This window comes from Triticum dicoccoides, chromosome 4A (assembly GCF_002162155.2).
Source record: "Triticum dicoccoides isolate Atlit2015 ecotype Zavitan chromosome 4A, WEW_v2.0, whole genome shotgun sequence".
NCBI lineage: Eukaryota > Viridiplantae > Streptophyta > Magnoliopsida > Poales > Poaceae > Triticum > Triticum dicoccoides.
This window is the reverse complement of record NC_041386.1, coordinates 573,064,044-573,074,377: the sequence shown is the minus strand read 5'-3', so window position 1 is coordinate 573,074,377 and position 10,334 is coordinate 573,064,044. Positions and strand designations below refer to the sequence as shown.

Genomic DNA, 10,334 nt, shown 5'->3' with positions numbered 1-10,334 from the left:
CGAAATAAGTTTTTTTTGGGGGTCAATGGGCAAAATAGGATCCTCTAGTTTGATAAAAATAATACCCCCGTACCCCCACAGAATAAACAAGAGAACGCCAAGCCAATCACGCCCTGACGAGTGGGCTCCACACAGCAGCCAGTCCAAAACCCCTAACAACTGCGCCGTAGTCCTTCCCAAGTCCCAACCCTGCGCAGCGTTCCCCCATCCTCCTCCCCTCCCTCGGCCGCCGCAGGCCGCACCACACCACGCCACTCCGCTCCATCTCGGCCTCCCTCCCCGCCCAGCCGCTGCCACGCGAGCGCGCCGGCCCGCGCGAAATGGTCGCCCAGGACGCGGCCCCGGAGGAGGCGCTGCGCGCCGCCGCGGCCGAGGTCTCCACCCCGTCCGCGACGCGCCGCCTCCGCCTCTTCCGCGACACCCTCCCGCCTCTCCTCGCGAAGGCCACAGGTACCGGCGCGCGCCGTCTCCCTCTCCCCGCGCTTCTCCCTAGGGATCGCGCGCTCCGCCCCGCCCGCCCGCAGATTAGCCTCCCGTGCGCCTCCGCTCGCTCCCGTGCTCCCTCCCTGCTTTTGGCAGCGAGGCGGGCTCCGCGGTCGGAAATGTTTCGTAGTGTTGACGGGCGGGTTCGCCCTGGATACGTGAGAACCGGATCTCCCCTTCTCCCGCGATGTGCTGCGTGTTCGTGTGTTTGCTAAATTCCGCTCGACTTGCGGCGGATCGTAGCTTGGTAGCTTCGTTCCTGTGTGCTGATGTGCTCGTTGCGCCATGGCGGACTCGAGGCCGAGATTAGGGTGGATGCCTTTGCTGCTCGTGTTATCATCCGCGAGCAGGCAAGACCATAGGGTCAGACCCACTGCATAGGCGTCAGCTCCACAAAACTACTGGCTTAGGTCTCAAAATCGGTAGTGATTTGTATTGTGTTTGCTGAATTTTGTTGGGTTCACATGGACCCGAAGTTTGTATGGTGGCTCCGCTCCTGTCCGGGAGCTGCAGTGGGACGTTAGCTGTTGAGATCACAAGTAGGCCGTAGGTGGGTAAAGCGGGAGTCATTGGTAGCTTCTGGAGTTGCTTGCTTGATATTGCATCGTTGTCTTCTCCCTGTAAGATTTTTGAACCAAGGGGACAGAGCTTGTAGGAACCCGTGACTACATCTGCTTGATTTCAAATGGTTGCCCTAAAGCAACAATCTCCAGTTGGGCCTCAGATTCCCCTTGCTTTGTATCTCGTTTTTGCTTCATCTGCAAACTGTAACCGAGTGGCAGCAGTGCTGAACAACGAACCCATTCTTTTTCTTGTATTTGAGCTAGCTTTTACCAGAATAGAGTGTGTTCCTCCCTTGACATATACCTGGTTCTTTTGTGATTGAAGTATTATTCAGTTCATAGATGCATTCCTTATCAACAAGAATAAAGCACCCTGCTGGATGTATTATGGGAGGTTATCACAGTAGAAGAGATTATTTGTCATAATGTATAATGCCTTTGTGACTCACTCACCAGATCTTTCATTTCAGTATATGTTTCTCGCATTGCTAAGATATTTTTACTTGTAACATACCCGAGGCATTGTGGCTGCAACTTTTTTCTGGTGGCTAGCCCATTAATTTGTTGGAACTGGTATTTCTTACCTTTTAATCTTGTTTGTTTGGCTCTGCCGGGTCATTCTTATCGTGCATCTAAACTGATATCTCTGCCATTCATTGCGTAATGTTTGGTTACTTCTTTTACACACAAAAACATAAATGCATTTCTCATAGGTTTTTCTGTTTTCCCTGCAGAGTCGCCGTCAGATACCGCATTGTTAGTTGATCTCATTTTCCAGACATTGCCTTTATATGATGACCGTGCCTCAAGGAAAGCGGTAGACGATATGGTTATTCGGGCTCTCAGTGAATCCACCTTTATGAAGACGTTTGCTGCTACACTTGTTCAGTCTATGGAAAAGAATCTGAAGGTTACGAGCCCTCTTGCTTGTTTCAAGCTTCTCAGATGGTCATGCTATCTTCTGAAATGGACCCAGTTTGCCACACTCTCTAAAGGTGGTTTCTCTAGACTGGCCAATGCACAGGCAGTGTTATCTCAGGTCCTTATGAATGGTTCTTTTCGTCAGCGTCGGACCTGCAAGCAACTATTCATCCGTCTTTTCTCTGAGGTATTTTCCAGAAATAACTGAATAACTGCAGCATATAGGCTTAGTGGAATTAGCTTCTGGCAGTTTCTTATTTGGTTTCATTTTCCAGTCCGTTGGAATGTATAAGATGTACATAGAGGAGGTCAAAGATTTGAGGATTGCAACAAAGGATTCTCCTGCATTCATAAATCTAATACTGGATTTCACCGTTACTTCATCGTCATTGTTCTCTGAATATAAGGTAAACTTCCATCTTGTTTGCCTACCAATTTATACTTATCATTTATAAGTTGTCAATTTATCTAACCACTCCAAAATTATGGTACCCTATAACCTACTTTTCTCCCTCCTCCCCTCTGAACACCAAGTTTACTTCCATTTTTGACAATTTACTATCTCTTTTCAGCAAGTATTCCTTGATTTGTATGTCAAAACCATCTTGAGTTCAAAAGACCGTCCATCAGAAGCAGCCAGTGAAGCTTTTAAACCTCTTTTCGTGGATATTGGGCATGACGATTTTAAAAATGTTATTCTCCCATCATGCATAAAGATGCTGAAAAGAAATCCTGAGATCGTGCTAAAGTCTATTGGACATCTTCTATTGACAGTTCGTTTGGATCTAAGCAATTATGCCATGGAGTTCATGCCAGTTATTCTGCCTCAGGCACGTCATTCAGATGAAGAGAGGAGGAATAATGCTTTGAATATTGTAGGAACATTAAGTGATAAGTCCAGCGATCCAGACACTCTACCCTCCATGTTCAATGCTATCAAAGCAATTTTAGGAGGTAGGGCATATATAGATTTCTGTTTTCTTAAACTGGTTAGCTTCTCATATTATCTTATCCCCAGTTGATGTTCTAAAATTTGCAACCTTAACTCGTGCTTAACACTGAAATTTTGTACTAGTATATAATTCATATACTCCTTCCGTATCAAAGTTTAGCCTACAAAAATGTCTTATATTTTGGTACAGAGGTAGTAGATCTTAACAAGCTTGATCTGGGCAGGTTCAGAGGGGAAACTATCACTACCATACCAGAGGATTGGAATGTTGAATGCTTTAGAGCAGTTGTCAAGATTTCCTTCCAAGCAAATAAGCAGACTCGCCCCCTCAGTATCCAGCTTTCTTCTAACGTGTTACAAGGGTGATGGTAAAGTTCAAATGTTCCATTTTGTGCTTCATACTCTCATCCTATTGCATAAATTCATGGTTTTGCTATCTTGTGACAGGTATCGAGGAAGTGAAATTGGCAACTCTCTCGACTCTGGGTTCATGGGCTTCAGTATCATCTGAAGCTGTACAACCAGATGTTGTTTCATTTATAACTGCAGGATTGAAAGAGAAGGACACTTTAAGAAAGGGGCATCTAAAATTAATACGAGTCATATGCAGAAAGTCTGATTCCCTGACCAAGGTAACATAGTTACTTTGAGGTGTCTATAAAAAGAACCATCTTCCTGTTGAGTTACCATTTTTGTTCCAAAAGAGTGGTTTAAACAAGAGACTCCGATGAAATGTGCGTACTATTATTTATCCATACTGATTATTGTTAAAATTGTGGGTGCGCAGGTTACATATTTGCTGGATCATTTGATTCAGTTGTCAAAAACTGGCTTCAGCAAGGCCACACAGCGGTTGGATGGAATCTATGCACTCTATGCAGTATCGAGGCTTGCTGCTATTGATGCCAAAGCAGGTATGTCTATGATTCCTATTATACCGATGATCATTTATTTATACTTTGAATTATCTTTTCTCATAAATATCATTTAAATGGATATGCAGATGGTTCTATTGTGAAGGAGAAGCTCTGGACATTGATTGCTCAAAGTGAACCCTCACTGATCTCTGTTCAGTTGGTAACTCCGACGTCCTTTAAGTTTCCAACGAAAATAGTATATTATCTTGACTCCATATTTATTGCCCTTGCATGACTGGTTCATGATGTAAATCTTGAAGTAGTTTGCTCTATTTAAGGGCGTTTTTTGGTTCAAAGGAATTAGATCCTTCAATTTTTTTTCATATTGTGCTAGTTTGGTTTGTAAGATTGAAAACTATACTGGAAGTTCCCTATGATCCACTTCGCATGCAATTCTAGAGGAAATTTTCCGTTGAGTCCAACCTCATGGAAATTTTCCTTTGTTACAACTCAACTAGGGCATACACCAAATCCTTCAGGAAAGTTCCTTTGTTTTTCCTGTGGTGCAACCAAACAACATCTATTACAGATTCCGGTGTTTCCATTTCATGTAGGATTCAACATGCCATGACATTCAATTTATACGTTTCTCTCATTCCTACGTTTTTGAAATCCTGCAAACCAAAGAGGCCCTAAGTATTTATTTATCAACTTCGCAAATTTTAGGGATGTGTATGGTTTGGTAATCGGCAAATTCTTATAACAGTTTTAAGTTTTCAGATCTTTCGACGCTACCTTGAAAATGAAGCTGTTGCAATTGATTCTTTAAACACTCCATCTCTTGTTTGCAGCTTTCCAAACTGACAGACGAAGATTGCTTAACATGCGTGGATCTTCTTCAATCACTGCTTGTGGATCATCTTTTTCGGTCTTGCTCTCGTGCTCTTAAATTGGATTTTATGTGTTAGAGCAGCACCCTCTTGCTTCCCTCGACTTATATTTCTTTTGAACTGCAGGATCCAGGAATATTTTTCAACCCAGTCATTGCTACAGGTATGTTAAACGGGCAAAATGCTCCAAACTGTTTTGACTTTGCTTATGTAAAGTATTTTTTTAAACTCCTGATATGTGCACCAGCTTTTGTAGGAAGTATTTACCCTGTGAATACAGTTATGTGGCTGTAGGCTGTGCTAATCTTTTTTTCTTCTTCTTTCTGCAGGTGTTAATATATCTAGTTTGCCATCCAAGTTGGGCAGTTAGAAAGATAGCTTATGATGCTACTAAGAACATCCTTTCAAGTTCCGGTGCCTTGGCTGAAGATCTTCTGTTCTTGTTCACCAGTTGGTTATCATTAGTTGGAGAGAGAGTGTTGATACTGAAACAAAGGTAGTGCACTACTGCATTCTGCAAGACATCTTGCTCTGGCTGTGTTGAACTGTCGATATTTCTTCTTCATCTTGTCCCTCTAAATTTGCATCTCTGACACTATCTTTTTCAATCAGTGATATGGATAGCTCTGGAGATTTACAACTACCATTTATTCCATCTACTGAGGTCCTTGTGAAGTGCTTGTTCTTGATTGCACCTTATGCAATTGACCATAGCCAGAGATCATATGCTCGACTTATATTGTGTTCCCACCACCCTTGTATTTCAAGCTCTGGTTCTCCTGCTGGTGTATGGAAGGTTGGATCCAGCTAGCTATCTTTTCCCCACATTTTGATCTGTCTAACTGGCTGCTTGTCTAATTTCAGAGGTTGCAGAAAAGGCTGAAACAACAAAATATCTCCTTCACTGACTTAATTTTCCCCAACATTAAAGTTATCTGCAAGGTAATTCTGAAATTTGAAATTTTAGTTGGAACATGCTACAGGCTTACCTTTATTTTCTGACAGCTACCATCTTAAACTTTCTATTAACGTGCACTAGTGTTCTGGTACTGCAAAGGCAGATACTAAGCCTTGATTTGATGCCTTCTGAAATTAGTATCATATGTATAGAAGTGCAACGGGCTAGTAAGAACAGTTGATTTCCTTCGTATTTTCAAGTGCCAGTTTGTTATAGCATGCTACTTTCTATGATTTGGGGTTTTAAGCATCAGTGAGTAACCTAGTTGCATTTGTTAATTTGCGAGTAACAAAATAGGTTGAGTTGCTCTGGTCTATGTTTTTAAGGCGACGCCTTACCGCCTTAGGGAGGGGGGGCGCTTTGGCGCCTAGGCGACGCCTAGGCGGGCGCTTTGGACGCCTAGGCGCCCAAAGCGGTCGATTTTCCAAAGCGGAGGGGGAGCGCTTCGACGCCTAGGCGTCGCCTTAGGGACGCTTTAAAAACATAGGCTCTGGTTTCCTTGGCAAAGTTATATGTATTCATATGGTTGAATGTGAATTATTTAGTTTGTTTAAAATTTGATTGAGAAACATATTAAAATGAACAACATTAAAAAATGGGAATGTCCTTGGCTGGTTCATGGGGAAAAATCGACCATTTTTTGGGTGGTCCCTAGTGGCCTATCCAACACGCAGCTTTATTGAAAGGTACTTAGGTTGCCATATTTAATTATTTGAAGCCCAGTTATAGTATCTTTTATTATCCACATTTTCCCTTTGCACCATCGGCTTGTTTTGGGTCGATGACCAGTACAGTTTCTTTTCAGGAATTGCTTTCAAAGGATGGTCTATTTAGTTCGAACAAGCAAAAACAGCGAGCAGCACTATGTTCATTAGCAACGCTGATGTCAATATCACCCAATGATACATTTGTAGAGTTTGAGAAGGTCTATTTTTTTCTACTAGTCAGGGTTTGAAATGAAGCTTGTAATATCTTCTTCTAACAGTGTCTTTACACTGTTAATTTTCCAGCACTTCATAGAGCTTCCAGACCGCACTTTGCACGATGGCTTCTCTGAAAATGATATCAAGGTGAACTTTGTGAGCTTAATGATAATTATATTTGAATAGAGAAGATATCAAAGTCTTACGGTGATGACTTGGCCCATGTACTCCCTCCGGTCCTTTTTACTCTGCATATAAGAATTGTCCGAAGTCAAACTTCGCAAAGTTTGACCATATTTATATGAAAATATATTAACATATACAATGCTAAATTTATACAATATGAAAACTAAAGTAATGACGCATCTAATGTTGTTGATTTCACATTCTGAATGTTCGTATTCTTTTCTATAAACTTGGTCAAAGTTTACAAGGTTTGACTTCAGACAAATCTTATATGCGAACTAAAAAGGACCGGAGGGAGTACTTAGGTCATGATGTTCCATATTTATTTCTAAGGTCACACCTAATTATTTTGGACCAATGTTTAATGCTATTTTGAATATGGATGAAACTGTCATCTTTTTTCTGTTCTCATCTTCTCATATAATGACCTGTCTTGATTAGTGGTTCTGCAAGCCATAGTCAGCTTAATTAGGTATTACCACACCAAAAAATGGATGTACTAATTATGTCATGCGAACCCTGACCCATCTTAGGTTGAAAATGGGTTAATGTAATTTTGTCATGCTAACCCTGACCTTGACCTGTCTTGGTGACTTAAGCGCTGGTTTCTGTATAATTACATGTCATGACACACAGCTCTACCCTTCTGATATATTTCATGCTTGAAAGGTTCTGTTGAGCCTTATTTATGCAATGCGACGTCATTGTACTTGTTATTTTCGTGCCTTCATCAACTCTTATTATTTCAAACGGGTTCCTCTCTTAGGGTGGATAACCCTACTGTAGGAATGTGCTGAAAGGTTATTCTTAACCCATTGTAGATATTCTTTACTTCGGAGGGGCAGCTGTCAACTGAGCAAGGAGTTTATGTTGCTGAGGCTGTTGCTTCCAAAAATACAAAGCTTGCAAAGGGACGTTTTCGTGCATATGATGGTCAAGATGCGGTAATTCTTGTTCTTTACTTCCGAGGATAAAAAAGTAAAAAATATCCTGTAGGGCAAGATTTATTAAGTTTGTATTTCAGTACATCATGTTGCTTTTCTCTGTTAGTTTCTGTGACATGATATTTTGTATCATTTTATTTTGAATATTTAACCACGGTGAGGTTGTGGAAAAAACATACGTAACGGATAAAATATAGCTTAACCATATCACGTTGGCACCTTATTACGTCATTACAAATGCTGTGGAGCTAGAATCATCTGGCTCATCATAATATAGTGATATTGTATACTAATCTTGATTTTGGCTTCGCAATACTTTATAGGAGCCTGCAAAAAGTGATAAGAGAGAATCCTCTAGCATTGGCAAGAGAGAAACTGGGAAATTTACAAAAAAGACAGGTATTTCGGCTGTTGTTTCTTGAACAGGTTGTTTAGTTCTCTGTTCGATAAAACTCATGTTTACAATCTTGCAGCTCCTGTTGACAAATCTAAGACTGCAAAAGAGGAGGCCAGGGAGTTGCAATTGAAGGAGGAAGCATCTATACGTGAGAAGGTTGGACATGTGCAGGAGAATCTTGCGCTAATGTTGGATGCTCTTGGTGAATTGGCTATTGCTAATCCTGTATTCACTCACGGTCAACTTCCTCATCTGGTTAGCAATCCTATCTGCATTGTCCAGCTTTTTATTTCTGTTACCATACATACACCATGTTTTTATTGTGCTTCATCACAGTATCAAACGTGGCTGATAAAACCTCCCAAACAGTACCTTCTGTAGTGCCTTTGTATTTAAGCCCAAAAGCTGCCAAAAAATGTCAAGTAGCTTGTATATAAGTTATCAATGTAGGTGAATTGGACAAAAATTCTTCCCTTTATTTCTAACGACACGAGGTATATTAAAAATGTTCAATTTGAAAGGGTTTAGCCTAGATGGACGTCTGCCCTAGGCCTAGTGTTATGTCTTGTTGTAACAGTGGTACACATTTTGGACAGCCAAACAGAGGTGAACAAGGGATAACTGGCTAATGAACTGAATGTTAGATATGCAACTAAAAATTATGTTAATATCTATTTGGTCAGTCATTGTCTAATAAAGCATATATTTATTAGTATTGTTTGGTTTTTATTTAATATTTTTCCAGATATGACCTTGTTGTGATGGTTTTCCTTGCAGGTAAATTATATTAAACCGTTGCTAAGTTCTCCAATAGTAAGTGATGCTGCATTTTGTGCCATGTTGAGGCTAGCTCGCTGCACAGCCCCTCCGCTTTGCAATTGGGCGACTGAGATTGCTGCTGCTATCCATGTAATGTCTGTCGAAGATTTTGAAGCAGTTTTGGACCTTATGCCTGTGATTATTATGGAAGAAGATAGCAAAAAGAGGCCGCCATCTGGCCTCTTTGAAAAAATTGTAACTGGGCTGACAGCTGCATGCAGAATGGGACCTCTTCCAGCAGATTCATTTACTTTTGTCTTTCCGGTATTTCTTCAATTTCATCAGTAGTCCTATGATAAGTTAACTTCTGTTCCTCTTGGCTTTTCCCTTGCCCCAATTTCTTGTCATTAATGTACTCATTTCTGGTCAGATAATGGAGAGGATCCTTCTTTCTTCGAAAAAGACATCTCTACATGATGATGTGCTTCAGATACTATCTATGCATATGGATCCAATTTTACCTCTACCTCGACCTAGAATGTTATCAGTTAAACATTCTTAACTCTTCTTTGAAATATCTGTTTGCATTGCTTTTTTCTCCTGTTATTTTCACTAACTTTTTTTGGGTGGTGCTAGGTTCTTTATCATGTGTTAAGTACTATTCCTGCTTATCATCCTTCAGTTGGACCTATGCTGAATGAGTTGTGCCTGGGTCTTAAACGTGATGATTTAGCACAGGTTATTTCTTAATTCATTTAAAAGCTTAGTAGTTTGTTTCTTAATTCTTACACTGTTCTTCTTTATTCAGGCTCTTATTGGGGTATATGCAAAAGAAGTGCATGTTAGGCTTGCCTGCTTAACTGCTATAAAGTGTGTTCCTAGCCACTCTGTACAACGGGATTTGCAGGTTTCAACCAGCCTCTGGATTGCTGTTCATGATCCGGAGAAGGTTCGTAACACCTTCCTACTAAATGCTACCATTAGCCCTTCTTACATCATTGATTTTTTTTCAACTTTTTTTTGCAAGAATCCTAATTTTTTTGCACTCTATGACACACATACTTTATCTAGGCGGTAGCTGAATTAGCAGAGGAGTTATGGGATCGCTTTGGTTTTGATGTTTGTGCTGATTATTCTGGCATTTTTGATGCACTTTCCCATAAAAATCACAATGTCAGAGCTGCTGCAGCTGAGGCTCTGACGGCTGCATTGGATGAAAATCCAGACAAAATACAAGTAAGTCTCAAGTATTGCGAATTTTGCTGCATTATCTGTGTACTAGTGTCATTGCAGAGGCACCAGAATATCTATTGTGGCACTGGCTAAATAATTTTTGTTAATATGGTCATGGCAGGATACACTCTCTACACTTTTTTCGTTGTACATTCAAGATCTTGGTCCTGGAGTTGAATTTGGAGATACAAACTGGCTTGGAAGACAGGGTATTGCATTAGCTCTCCACTCGGTTGCAGATGTTTTAGGCTCTAAAGATCTTCCTGTT

At 40.9% G+C, this 10,334-nt stretch overlaps 1 protein-coding gene across 1 annotated transcript in view; it reads left to right on the top strand.

Annotated features, from left to right (window-relative positions):
- The first annotated feature begins 213 nt into the window (after positions 1–213).
- LOC119286854 (protein ILITYHIA-like) overlaps positions 214–10,334 on the top strand; it is a 23,838-nt gene continuing 13,717 nt past the window's right edge. The window contains exons 1-24 of the mRNA XM_037566321.1: positions 214–450; positions 1,781–2,154; positions 2,243–2,374; positions 2,540–2,921; positions 3,144–3,287; positions 3,367–3,551; positions 3,707–3,833; positions 3,923–3,996; positions 4,628–4,704; positions 4,793–4,829; positions 4,996–5,162; positions 5,279–5,462; positions 5,531–5,608; positions 6,430–6,549; positions 6,635–6,694; positions 7,555–7,677; positions 8,001–8,076; positions 8,151–8,329; positions 8,852–9,157; positions 9,264–9,380; positions 9,470–9,571; positions 9,642–9,782; positions 9,905–10,069; positions 10,188–10,331. Of these exons, the coding sequence (XP_037422218.1) occupies positions 321–450; positions 1,781–2,154; positions 2,243–2,374; positions 2,540–2,921; positions 3,144–3,287; positions 3,367–3,551; positions 3,707–3,833; positions 3,923–3,996; positions 4,628–4,704; positions 4,793–4,829; positions 4,996–5,162; positions 5,279–5,462; positions 5,531–5,608; positions 6,430–6,549; positions 6,635–6,694; positions 7,555–7,677; positions 8,001–8,076; positions 8,151–8,329; positions 8,852–9,157; positions 9,264–9,380; positions 9,470–9,571; positions 9,642–9,782; positions 9,905–10,069; positions 10,188–10,331 (3,624 nt within the window). The 5' untranslated portion in view covers positions 214–320. The remainder of the gene's footprint in view (positions 451–1,780; positions 2,155–2,242; positions 2,375–2,539; positions 2,922–3,143; positions 3,288–3,366; positions 3,552–3,706; positions 3,834–3,922; positions 3,997–4,627; positions 4,705–4,792; positions 4,830–4,995; positions 5,163–5,278; positions 5,463–5,530; positions 5,609–6,429; positions 6,550–6,634; positions 6,695–7,554; positions 7,678–8,000; positions 8,077–8,150; positions 8,330–8,851; positions 9,158–9,263; positions 9,381–9,469; positions 9,572–9,641; positions 9,783–9,904; positions 10,070–10,187; positions 10,332–10,334) is intronic.